Source organism: Saccopteryx bilineata, chromosome 5 (assembly GCF_036850765.1).
Source record: "Saccopteryx bilineata isolate mSacBil1 chromosome 5, mSacBil1_pri_phased_curated, whole genome shotgun sequence".
In the NCBI taxonomy this organism is placed as follows: domain Eukaryota; kingdom Metazoa; phylum Chordata; class Mammalia; order Chiroptera; family Emballonuridae; genus Saccopteryx; species Saccopteryx bilineata.
This window is the reverse complement of record NC_089494.1, coordinates 113,270,572-113,284,092: the sequence shown is the minus strand read 5'-3', so window position 1 is coordinate 113,284,092 and position 13,521 is coordinate 113,270,572. Positions and strand designations below refer to the sequence as shown.

At 42.5% G+C, this 13,521-nt stretch overlaps 1 protein-coding gene across 4 annotated transcripts in view; it reads left to right on the top strand.

Annotated features, from left to right (window-relative positions):
• Positions 1 to 6,582, top strand: part of CCDC93 (coiled-coil domain containing 93) — a 94,638-nt gene extending 88,056 nt beyond the window's left edge. For all 4 annotated transcript variants that reach the window (XM_066281160.1, XM_066281161.1, XM_066281163.1 and 1 more), the window contains 2 exons: positions 1,297 to 1,410; positions 6,193 to 6,582. In XM_066281160.1, the coding sequence (XP_066137257.1) occupies positions 1,297 to 1,410; positions 6,193 to 6,246 (168 nt within the window). In that variant the 3' untranslated portion in view covers positions 6,247 to 6,582. The remainder of the gene's footprint in view (positions 1 to 1,296; positions 1,411 to 6,192) is intronic.
• Positions 6,583 to 13,521: the final 6,939 nt, after the last annotated feature.

Sequence of the window (13,521 nt, the reverse complement as noted above, 5' to 3'; positions counted from 1 at the left end):
TTAGGATTTTCTACCTCAACACAATTAAGAGTAAAAAGAGAGGAATTCTTCAATGTATTGACGAGGAAATGAGAGTTTGCCTTTCAAATATATGCCCAAACATTGGAGAAATCACTAGGACACATTAGGCTCATGTTTCTCATAAACACAAGAATGAAAAAACTTAACACATTCGTAGTAGGACCTGCTGAATTTACTAAATCTTACTAAGAATGTATCTCTATATATAAAAAGATAACTCTTCTGTCGTTTTTTTATTTTTAGCCCCTTTTTTACAAATTCTAAAAAGCATAACTCAAAAAATGTAACGTTTTTTATTATCAGAATAAATTTAATTTTGTTGTATTTATTTTGTTTAATTACCATAAAAGCATGCTTGAACTTTATATTGTTTTCTTTAATATTTGACTTATTATAACATATTTCTCAGAAATTTGTATATAGTGCGCCTACAATTATCTGTAGGATTTAAAATGTGCTTTGACTTCAAAAAGTTTTAGAACCACTGCCTTTGGATCTTGAGACCGTTGTAGTTTTCAGGAACCTCCTGTAAAAAATGCAAATAATTACTAAAGTAGAATTCAGGAGGATATTGAATGCCTCAGAAGTCAGAATAGAAAATAGGGGACCTGAAAGGGGTGTGGGAGCCCCAGAGGTAGCTCCGTAGAGAGTCGTCCCGGCCGGAACAGCATAGGGCCTCTGTGGCTCCTTAGGTGGGCCCTTTCGTCTGGAGCTAAGCAGACCTCTGACTGTCTCCATGTGGTGGGTCTTTCCTCTCTGCCATGCTCCTTCTTGGGGAGCTGCTCTTGCCAAGAGTAGAGAACAATAGGAGCTCACTGAAGTTTCTTCCTTTGCTTTTCCTTGTGTACTGGGAGATGCCTTCCTGGGGAAGGCAATATCTAACTCTCATTCTGTCCCTCAGTGCTGGGGAGTTCTTGTTGTCTAGGCAGTATAAGATGCTTAGCAGCCTCCCTGTCTCCAGACATTGCCCGATGTCCTCTGGGTGCAGAGTAGCACTTGGTTGAGAATCACCAACCTATTGATTGTGAATTATTTTTAGTTATCTCAATAAAAAAAAAAGGACCAGTTAATGCCCAGTGATAGAAGAAATGCTGACTCAGTAGTCTCTATGCAATATCATGCAAATAATTAAAGCAGCCTCAGAAATGTTATAAAGAAGGAAAACCCTGGAAGGAAATCTGTGAAAGTATTAGTAATAGTTGCCTTTTGGATGTTTCTGGCAGCGCTTGGTCAGAACATGCCTTTTCATTATCATTTCCCAAAATGTGTCTACAGATGGAGAAGAAGAAGCAAGAGAACAAAATGAGAAGAGACCAGCTGAATGACCAGTACTTAGAATTGTTGGAGAAGCAGAGGCTCTACTTTAAGACCGTGAAGGAGTTCAAGGAGGTAAGAGGGAGGTTGGGCCTGGCATTTAAAGCAAGGGGAGATTTATGTTCACTTCTGGATGAGCCTTGAAAGACCAGAGCACTTCACTGGCGTCCCCAGACTGTGACGGGACACAGCATGTTGCTGTGTGATCTGATGGCAGTGTGGCACTGGACAGTCAGATGGCCTCTCTGAGGCCACCATGGGGCTGTAATTGAATTTTCAAGCGACATCACATCTTTATTTTCATTTTATTAGCACTTAATCACACATTAAATCTGTAAAATGGCATCATCAGCCCATCTCGGGAGCCGCCTAGAAATGTTTGTTATAGATTCAGATTTAGAGCTTTCCCTCTTCTCAGTCTTAGAATGGGGAGGGCCCCTGAGAAGCCGGGTAGGAAGAGAGTGAGCTTTGAAGTGTGCTAGGCTTGGGCTGGAACCCTACCTTTACCGCTTTCCAGCTGCAGTGGGACAGTGACCTAGTCCCTCCAAGCCTCCGTCTTATGTTGGTGGGTTCTGTTAGGTCAGATGAGAGATGAACACATCTAGCAGTGTGTCTGCACCTGTAATACCCAATAGCCACTGCAGTTCATCTGTCCCTGTCTTTTCTTCCCTACATTTGGGCGAGTTACTCTCCATTGTTCCGGAAAGAAGAGTGTTAGCCCTTGAGATATTTTCCAGGAAAGACACTGTCACTTCCCAGGATCTCAGCAGCTTCCGAGAATTTCTTTCCCCATTCTAGCCTAAATCTGTGTGGTTTTAGTGAATTTAGAGATTGCCGAAAATACAAAGGCACTCAGGGGAAGTTGTAGGCTGGTGTTTGGTCTACAGAAAAAGAAAAAAGAAACATTTTTCCATACCATTAATTTTGTTCTTGTGTATTTTTAAGACCCTCTTTTCTTCCTTTCTACTTTCCTTTCTTCCTTTCCACTTTTGTTTTATCCTTTCTTTCTTTCCCATCTACCCATCTTTACATTCTCTGCTTCTCCTTCCCTTTTTTGTAATTTAACTTTTGGGACACATAGCCCATGGACATTTCAAAATCTTCCATCTTTTCAATTAATATTCTTGTAGCTCCAACCATGTCCCTAGGGATCTATCGGGTTGTAATATAGGCTCAGTCAGTCCCTATGTCAAGAAGCTTATATTGTGATGGGGGAGGCAGGGAACAAGCAAGGAAACAAACCCTAATAAACTAGTGATAACAAGTACTTGATCCCAGTCATGCCCCAGGGAACTAGTGTCCGTGGGGGTGAAGGAAGGCCTCTCTCAGTCTGGAAGGACTCAGCCATGGACAGAACAGAAGTCCCCAGCCAGAAGCAGCTGGGTGAAGGCCTGAGGCTGGGGGGCACGGCTATGGGCAGAACAGGAGTCCCCAGCCAGGAGCAGCTGGGTGAAGGCCTGAGGCTGGGGGGCACGGCCAAATGACCACACAAGGTGTTCGAGCTCCAGGAGCTGGAGCTGAGGTTGCGGAAGGACCAGTGAGAGAGCTGGCAGGGGACAAACAGAGGCTCATTTTGTCCTTTACTTCAAGTAACTGACAAAGAGATAAGGCCCAGAGGAGAAGAATTACATTTTAAATGTTGCTTGGCTCCGCCAGCACTGCTCTTGGACAGCAGAAACCAAAAACCAACAAGCTGGGGAGGACAAGCCTGTGTTGTCAGAATCAGAGCAAGGAAAAGCGAAATGGAAAAGCCCATTCTTGCTCCACAGCCTCTCAGGGCTGAAAGCTTAGGATGACCTGCAAGAGGACCAGTCCCTTCAGATTAGTAAGCACTGAGATTTCTGGTTCCCGCCGCCTCAGACCCAGCTCCTCTCTCAGCAGAGACCCCGGGAAGACCCCGGGCCAGGTGCTGCCGGTGCTCTTAGTCTAGAGTGAGTTAGAAAAAGGGGGAGGGGAAACAGGATGTGTTCTTCAGACAGCTAAATAGTTTTATGTAAAGGCCTCACCTTTGAAAAAAAAATAGCATGTCCTGTTCTTTTTTTATGTTGAAATTGTCTTCCTCTTATAAAATAATGACAATAACACATAATTCTTTGTTGTTGTTAACATTTTACTTGGCAAAAATTTTAAATTAGCAACCATATGTCAGTATTTCAAAACCTTAAACTTTGTTTCACAAGCGCCTCTAAAGTAATTTGGGGTCACCACGGGTGTTGAGGGCAGGGGGCCGTGGTGCTTGCTTGTTGCGCCCACTCCTCCCCATACCGTCAGCCAGAGTAATTCTTATATTGTACATGTTGCAGTTCCAGATAAGATCTCATTTGTGGCCCTGGCTGGATCGCTCGATTGGTTAGAGCATATTCCCAATATACAGAGATTGTGGGTTCGATCCCTGGTCAGGGCACACCCAGGAACAGAAACGATGTTTCTCTCTTTCTCTCTCTTTCATTCCTTCTCTCTCCCTCTCCCTCTCCCTCTCCCTCCCTTCCTGTCTCTACAATCAGTAAATAAAAAAATAAAAAGATCTCTTTTGTGATAGTAAACTGGTTTGAAAAGTTGGACTTTTCCCCCAGGGTGGAATTCTCTCCCGGAGCCCTCTCTGCCCTGCCTCTGCCCGTGCTTGCTCTTCCACTCCTCAGGTTTGAACTTCCACCGCATCCTGGTCCCTAGCACTTGTGTGGGACAATAATTATTCCCATGCAGGTCACAATATGATTGTCCAGACATCGTCTTTGACCACGTTAGTAGTTCCCTTTATTGCGTGTGATTTGCTCCACACTAATTGGTCACCAGGGAAGCCCCCGGGGGCTCCATGTTGGCAGTCATGCCTCACCCTGACTGCCAGCCTCCTCTGCTATCAGCCTGACTGAGACACGGGTTATCTCTAAAATGCCATTGACTGGCATCACCCTGGGAGAGCTTGTTAACAACAGGATTGCCAGGAAACAACACATACTCTGAAATCACCTTAATCACAGTATTACATCAATTATTGTGTCTCTAAACCACAGTCTCTCACATGGTCACCAAACCAAGATTTAGCCTCTAGCCTAGCACTGATGAATGAGCTGGCTTTGCATCCATAATCTTGCTGTGCCTGGCATGTAGCAGGCCCCTGTGGCTTTAAGCTGGAAAGAAACAGAGGCAAGGAGACATTTTCCCTTTTTTTCTGGAAAAAAAATGCCTAAAGGATCCTTTCTGTGTTTGTTTTGAGCAAATAGTATCATTCTGTAGTCTCCCAAAAGGCTTCTAGTGGATTGCTTGGAATTTAATCAGTGCTCACACACACCAGCTGACACCCTAGATATCTTTACTGAAGAAACAGCTGTCACCTCCTTGCGATGTGGCCTATAGAATTACCCCACTAAGGTGGGGACTCCTTTACCACCCGGGCGTTGATGCTTCTGGGCTGTTTCTGCTTCATTTGAAGGCTGAGGTGGGTCACAGTTAAGCTAATTTATTTATTATTTTATTGTTACATCTTTTGGGGGGGAGTTTTAAACTACGCAGGAGCAGAACAAGTGCTATAACAATGACTACCTGTTCTTGTTCTATCTCTACCCCTCCCCACTTTGAGGGGTGGGGGGCTGGAAGTTTTTTCTTCCAATCAAATCTCAATAACTCATTTTTAAAAGGAAAACTTTCTTCTTAATTTTTCTAATAGAACAAATTTACTCAACTTCACCTTTTTTCTCTTCCCACACCCAGGAAAAATTAACTGCCTTCCCCTTCAAAACCATGTGCATACAAATTGTCAGGGTACCTTGCTTGGTGATAGAATTCAGCCTTACCCCAGCCCAAGAGTCTGGCTATTCCCCGGCTCTGAGGGAAAGATAAGTATATACCTTATAGGTGAACTGGCATTTGTCTTAGCAAATCCAGGGCATTGCAGCCAGGACCAATGATGCTGCTAGAAGAAGCAAAGGGCCTTTAGAAAGCTGGGAGCACTTAGGCCCAGGGAGATGGCCATGTTGACTTTGGGGGTCTTGGATGCAGAGGGTTCAAGGGTGAAACAAAGTTTTTCTTCTACACTAAATAGGTCTCCAGGGAACCTGGCTACTGGAGGCCTGGGCCCTCCAGCTCAACCTCTCCAGGTTCTTCCCAATACCATGTTCACCTCTCATTTTAAATAGGTCTCCCTGTGACACGGCCGGGAAGGGGGCAGGCTTTTGCTAGCAGATGGAGGCATATCCTGGGCTGTCGAGGCTGCTGGGAACAAGGGCTGGAGGACACACAGTGAGAAGCCTTTGAAGATGTCTGAAGAAGAGAATATGTAAAATGTACCACTGGACATCAGTTCCATAGGCAGGGGCTGGGGCGGTGACCTTCCTTAGTCACTTTCCTAAGCATGTACAGTAATAGATGTCACACAGCTCATTCTTAGGGAGAGTGTGGGGATGTCTCTTGATGCCTATTTCTCATTATGTCTACTGTGAGTTGCTGTGTTTCTTCAGGTTAAGGATATTCTTAAGCTTCACTGGTGTTAGAGTAAGAACTTTCCTACTGCTTCGCCTGCTGTGCTCCTTTGTCTGTCTCCAAGGACCTTCCCCCATCTCCTCCCTCCCCATAGGAATCCCAGATTGGCACGTAAGTGTGTTTTCAGCTTCTGTCCCCTTGAAGGTTTAGAGGCTTCGTGAAGTCTTAGTGACAATTCCTAATCCGCCTGTCCTGTTTTCAGTCTGACAGTGTGGACAGTGTCAGCAAGTTTCACCACACGGGTGGCGACCTGCGAGGAGGCCGGTGTAGTTGGTCAGAAGTTGTCTCCCATGGTCTGGAGAAAGGACAGGGAGACCACGTGCGCCTCGCTGGGTGCTGATGTAGCCACCAGCTCTCTATACACACTCTCTTTCCTTCCAGGAAGGCCGCAGGAACGAGGTGCTGCTGTCCAATGTGAAGGCCAAGGCCTCCTGAAAACGCCTGCCGTCATTTATGTCATTGGTTTTGAAACGCCACACGTCAACTTCAAGGTCTTGAAATGGTTCTGAATGCTACAGTGGAGAGATGCAGCTTAGTGATTTCCAAACCCCAGACGTTTCCTCTCTTGTTGGCTTCCATTCCATCTCTGTGCTGCTCATCGTTGATGGAATCGGACGGGTAAACAGCGTGGCTTACATAACACCCATCACCCTCTGCAGCAGTGTGGGCAGTTTGTGTTCTCTGGGTCCATTTTATTTCTCCTGTAACAGTTATGAAGGTACCTGTGTTTGTATGGACTCGGAATAAAGAGGAATTTGTTTGTTCAGCAAATACTAATTGAACAACTATTGACAAGTAAGCATTGAGGAAGATAGAAATATCAAACACAGTCCCTGCAATGGGGCACCCTGCAAGGGGGCCAGGGAGCGGATACAGCCCACCTGACCCCGGAGCTTGTTCAGTAAACACAGGTTTACAGCGGAGGGCCATTTTGCCAAAATTACAACTATGACTAAAAATTCAAGAGGGTTTGAGAGACTACAAGGCACGCTTTTTAGTAGAGCATTGGAGGGCCTTGAAGGGAAGGCTGAGACTTAACTTTATCCTCTGAAAACGAGCAGTTCAAACCAAGCACGGAGCTCCTACCTTGGCCCCCAGGGATCTGACATCTCAGAGTCAAGTTCAGGAAGCCCCAGTGTGAAGTTTGCACTTTATTTGTATAAGCTTTGCACACATACCAGTCAGATTTGGCCCATAAAGCATAAAAGCTTAAACATATTAGGCAAATAGGTCATTCAGTGCAGTCTCAAGGAAAGGCACATTAGTTTAACCCCTTCGTGTATGTAACTAAGCAGGGCTGATGTGCATACTTACAAAGAAACGCATGCTGGGCTGGCAGCAGCCATTGGTCTGTGCCGGGTCGGTGAGGCCGGCGTGACAGGCGGCTACTTCTGGAGCTGGTGGAAGCAGCAGCATTTGAAATGATACCCCATGTGCTGAACCATGGCATTTCCCTTCAGGCTGGTCCCTGGACCATAGTCATTTGTAGATTTTGAAAGGGCTGGTTAAGTTAAAATAAGAAGTTGCCAAAGAGCAGGTGACACCTGGAGGGCAGAGGAGGGAAACAGTAGTTTAACTATAAATTATTTCAGGTTTAGGGAAACATCTCCATTATCTTGTTATAAGCTCATAGACCTATTCCCTAGTTGATAAATTTCTGAGGATTTCAGAGATTATTTGGATATTTGTCCAAAGGTGGTAGGGCAGAGTGGGTGACATTCTGGGGTTACTGCAGGCCACATCTCTGAGTATTGGGAAAGTTACGGCATGACTAATGCAAAGAAACCCATCGTTCTTTTCAAGTAGGGGCATCTATATAGTATGTGGGCTATGTTTCTCAAGTGTTTTACTTGGTTATGTTTTGGTGCAGGAAGGTCTCAATAGATAGATACCTTTTTCCTTTTTGTCATCCACAGGCCTAATACAAGTAACGAATTAGTTCCCATTCCTTGAACACATTTTGAATTAGCAGAAGCCAGTCTGGAGAATTCCATGTTTGCTACAGATGACCTACAGAGTAGATGGTGCCTTCATGAATAATAGCAGAGGCAGATTTAACGGCGGGCATACCAGGCGCGCACCCAGGGTCCCGACTCCGAAGGGCCCACAAAACCCCTTCTTCACACTTTTTTCTTCACACCAAGTTTGGTTTCATATGTGCAATATTAACATTAATAGTACATAATATTATTTATTTATTTAAAAATATGGTTAACATGTATTTTTATTTTCCCTCTTTTTTTAAGGGGTCCAATATTTTCTTCTGCACCCAGGGCCTCAACCAACCTTAATCCTCCTCTGAGCAATAGGACATTAGTGTGTTGCACAGTCGGGCCTTACAGGCTCAGGTGATGCCCCAAGCCCAGTCATCTCAGAAGCCAGCAGGAGGTTCCTCCCAGGACCATGTCCTTCTGTGCACCAGACAGAGTATGGCTGGGTGTTCTGCCAAGCCCAGTTTCCCAGAGTTAAGAAAGGAGGGGCAAACATCTTTAAGTGACTTACAAACTGTGCATCCAGAGGAAGGTTTCCGCAGCGAGCACGCCATGGTCCAGCAGTGAGTGTGCTGACAGGGCAGACTTCCTGTGCCTGGACACCTGTGCCCTAGGGCTCTGCGCCCGCCTCTGGGCTGGGAGCTCCCTACATCCACGTGCATCTCATGGTACACAGGGACCTGCTTTGATGTAAACCAGAGTCGGAGCTGCTGTGAGCAGGACAGACTAGAAGAGGCATCTGGGGAGACACTTGGGGCATATTTCTTATTGTCCTTGGGTTCTTATTGTCCTTGGTTCGGTCTCTCATGGCTCACTGGGGTCAGCTAATAGCACTCGAGAGTGGTGCCAAGTGTTAGAGAACAGCTGCCACAGTCACACAGCAGAGGTCTGCTTCCCTTTTTTATAGAGAGCATAGACTCCGCGTTTGTCAGAACTGAGCTCTTAGCATCTGGAGTGTATGGTTTCAGCTGGGCTCTGGTTTGTGCCCTGTGTTCTGTGGGTACCCACGTCCTGCCAGCATCTACTCAGTCTCAAAGCAGACCCAGAAGGCAGGGGAGGCTGGTCCAGATACGGGGCCTTTCCCAGGCTGAGGACGTTTCAGGTGGACAGCGTAGTGGTTAGACAGTCACATAATGTAGGCCAAGATTACCACTACCCACCTGACCCCACACATAGTTTTTATAATATAATTGACTATTTTTCCTATGCTATACTTTTCACCCCTGTGACTACTATGTAACTACCAATTTGACCTTTTTATCTCTTCACCTTTTTCACCCAGTTCTTCCATTCCCCTCCCCTCTGACAACTGTCAGTCTGTTCTTTATATTTATTGAGTCTGTTTCAATTTTGTGTTTGTTAATTTTGGTTTTTATATTCCATGTTTAAGTGAAATCATATGTTATTTGTTTTTCTCTGACTGACATATTTCATTTAGCATAATGCCCTCTAGGTCTATCCATGATGTCGAAAATGGTAAAATTTCTTTTTTTTGTTTTATATGTACTACAGCTTTTTATTCATTCATCTACTCATGGGCACATCTTGGGTATTGTAAATAGCGCTGCAGTGAATGTAGGGGTGCATATATTTCAAATTAAGTGTTTTGGATTTCTTTAGCTATATACAAAGAGTGGAATTGCTGGGTCATAAGGCACTTCCATTTTTAGTGTTTTGAGGAAGTGCCACACTGTGTTCCATTGTGGCTGCACCAATCTGCAGTCCCAATAGTGCATGACAGTTCCCTTTTCTCCACATTTTTGCCAGTGCTTGTTTGTTGATTTATTGACAATTGCCGTTTTAACATGTGTGAGGTGATACAGTGTATTTTATTTTATTTTTATTAATTTTAGAGAAAAGAAGGTGTTGGGGTGGGTAGCGGGAAGCATCAACTAGTAGTAGTTGCTTCTTGTATGAGCCCTGACTGGGCAAGTCCGGGGTTTTGAACCAGTGACCTCAGCATTCCAGGTCGATGTTTAATCCACTGAACCACCCACAGACCAGGCTGTGAGGTGATATCTCATTGTGGTTTTAATTTGCACTTCTCTGATGATTAGTGACAAGCATTTTTTCATACATCTAATGGCCATCCGTGTATCTTCTTTGAAAAAGTGCCTATTCAGGTCCTCTGCCCATTTTTTAATTGAATTGTTTAGTTTTTTTGGTGTTGAATTGTATGAGTTTTTTTAAATTTTGGATATTAACTTCTTATCAGATGTATCATTGGCAAATTCTCTCTTCCATTTAGTAGTTGGAAATGGTCCAGATACGGGGCCTTTCCCAGGCTGAGGACGTTTCAGGTAGACAGCGTAGTGGTTAGACAGTCACATAATGTAGGCCAAGATTACCACTACCCACCTGACCCCACACAAAGACCGAACCCGTATCTTTTCATTTTGTTGATGCAAAATATTTTTAGTTTGCTGTAGTTTTATTTGTTTATTTTTTTTCCTTGTTCCCATTACTCAAGAAGATAGAAAAAATATTGCTAAGAGAAATATCAGAGATTTTACTGCCTGGGTTTTCTTGTAGGTGTTTTGTGGTTTTGGGTATTACATTTAAGTCTTTAATCCATTTTGAGTTTATTCTTATACACGGTGTAAGAAAATGGTCTAGTTTTTTTTGTTGTTGGTATCTGTTTTTTTGGGTTTTTTTCATGAGTTGTCTCTGTTTTCCCAACACCACTTATTGAATAGGTTGCCTTTACCCCATTTCTGTTCTTGGCTTTTTTGTCATATATTAATTGACCACATAAGTATGAGTTTATTTCTGGGCTCTCTATTCTGTTTCACTGAGTTATATGTATGTTGAGGATAGGTCTTTTATCTCTTCGATTAGATTTATTCCTAGATTTTTTTTGAGAGAGAGAGAGTGAAAAATATCAACTTGTAGTTGCTTCATTTTAGTTGTCTAGTGATTGCTTCTCGTATGTGCCTTGACCAGGGTGGGGGGGCTCAAGCCGAGCCAGTGACCTTGAGATCATGTTGATGTTCGCACTCAAGCCAGCAACCCTGTGCTCAAGCCGTCAAGCCCACGTTGAAGCCTGCGACTTTGCAGTTTCAAACCGGAGACCTCAGCATCCCACGTCACTTTATCCACTGTGCCACCACTGGTCAGAATAGATATTTTAATTTTTGATGCAATTGTAAATGGGATTGCTTTCTTAGTTTCCTCTTTTGACAGATCATTATTGGTATATAAAAATGAAACAAATTTATAAATACAGTGTGTCCATAAAGTCATGGTGCGCTTTTGACCGGTCACAGGAAAGCAACAAAAGACGGTAGAAATGTGAAATCTGCACCAAATAAAAGGAAAACCCTCCCAGTTTCTGTAGGATGTTGTGGCAGCATGTGCGCATGCACAGATGATGATGTAACACCGTGTATACAGTAGAGCAGCCCATGGCCATGCCAGTCGAGATGTGGACGGTACAGAGGAAAGTTCAGTGTGTTTCGTGGCTCGCTAAATTCGAATCCGTGACCAAAGTGCAACGTGAATATCGGCGTGTTTATAACAAAGCGCCACCACATAGGAATAACATTACTCAGTGGAATAAGCAGTTGAAAGAAACCGGCAGTTTGGTGGAGAAACCCCGTTTTGGTAGGCCATCAGTCAGTGACGAGTCTGTAGAGGCTATACGGGATAGCTACCTAAGGAGCCCTAAAAAATCTGTGTGTGAGCCCACATCGAACTGCACTGAATAGGTATGAAACTGGGAGAGTTTTCCTTTTGGTGCAGATTTCACATTTCTATCATCTTTTGTTGCTTTCCTGTGACCGGTCAAAAGTGCACCATGACTTTACAGACACACTGTATTTTACGTATATTGCCACATTACTGAATTCATTTATCAGTTCTAGTAGTTTTTAGGGGGAATCTTTTGGAATTTCTATATACAAGTATCACAGCATCATGTCATGGAGAAATAATGACAGTTTTACTTCTTCCTTTGCAGTCTGGATACCTTCTAATCCTTGTTTTTGTCTGATTGTTGTGCCTAGGATTTTCAGTACTATGTTGAGTAACAGTGGTAAGAGTGCACATCTTTGTCTTGTGGGATTGTCGTATGTGGCCTTTATTATGTTGAAATATGATATGTTCCTTCTATTCCCACTTTGCTGAGAGTTTTTATCATAAATGTGTGCTGGATTTTGTCAAATGCTTTTTCTGCATCTATTGAAATGATCGTATGTTTTTTATCCTTCATTTTGTTATGTGGTATATCACATTAATTGCTTTGTATATATGGTACCAACCTTGCATCCCAGGAATAAATCCCACTTGATCATGTTTATGATCTTTTCAATGTATTACTGAATTTGGTTTGCTAATATTCTGTTGAGGATTTTTGCATCTATTTTTGGATTATAATTTTCTTTCTTTGCTGTATCTTTATCTGGTTTTAGAATTAGGATAATGCTGATCTCATAAAATGAGCTAGGAGCCTTCTTGCCTCTTGAATATTTTGAAATAGTTTGAGAAATAAATGTGTTCTTTGAATGTTTGGTAAAATTTACCAGTGAAGTCATCAAGTCCAGGACTTCCGTTTGTTGGGAGTTGTTTCCTTACTACTTCTATTTCGTTAGTTGTATTCAGTCTGCTCAGATTTTCTGTTTAGTCTTGATTCAGTTTGGAAGATTGTTATGTTTCTAGGAATGTATTCATTTCTATCAGATTGTCCAATTTGTTGACATACATTTCTTCATAATATTTTTTATAATCCTTTATTTCTTTGGTGTTAGTTGTTACTTCTCTTTCATTTCTTATTTATCTGGGTTCTCTTTTTTCTTGATGAGTCTAGTAAAGGTTTATTAATCTTGTTTATCTTTTCAAAGAACAAGCTCTTGGTTCACTGATCTTTTGTATTGCTTTTCTAGACACCATTTTATTTCCACTCTGATCTTTATGATTTCTTCTACTCACTTTAAGTTTTGTTGTTGTTTTTTTCTTTTTCTCATTCCTTTAGGTGTAAGGTTAGATTGTGTCTTTTAGATTTTTCTTGTTTCTTTTTTTCCCCATGTTCACCACAACTTATTATACATAGAGTATAATGAAAAATCTGACCTTGAATTCTACTTTTTTGCCAATTTTTTAAATCATTTTTTATTTTTCAGTTATAGTTGACATTCAGGATTATATAGGTTTCAGCTGTACAACCCAGTAATTAGACATATAACTAAGTGGTCACCCTGATATGTCTCACACCCATCTGACACCCTCCCTAGTTATTACAATATAATTACCTTCTCTGGGCTGTACTTTAGATCCCCATGACTATTCTGTAATTGTGAAATTTGTACTTCTTAATCCCTTTTTTACTTTTTTAACCCATCTCCCAACCCCTTCATTCTGGCAACCATCAAAATGTTCTTTCTATCTGGAAGTCTATTTCTGTGCTGCTTCTTTGTTTATTTTGTTTAGATTCAGTTGTTAAATGTGTATTTATTGCCATTTTATTATTCATATATTTTATCTTTTTTTTCTTCCTTTTTTTTTTAAAGAAAATCCTTTAACATTTCATGTAATACTGGTTTGGTGGTGATGAAGTCTTTTAGCTTTTTCTTGTCTGGGAAACTCTTTATATGTCCTTTGCTTCTCAATGACAGCTTTGCTGGGTAGAGTAATTTGGGTTGTAGGTCTTGCTCTTCATCACCTTGAGTATTTCTTGCCACTCCCTTCTGGCCTGCACAGTTTCTGTTGAGAAATCCACTGACAG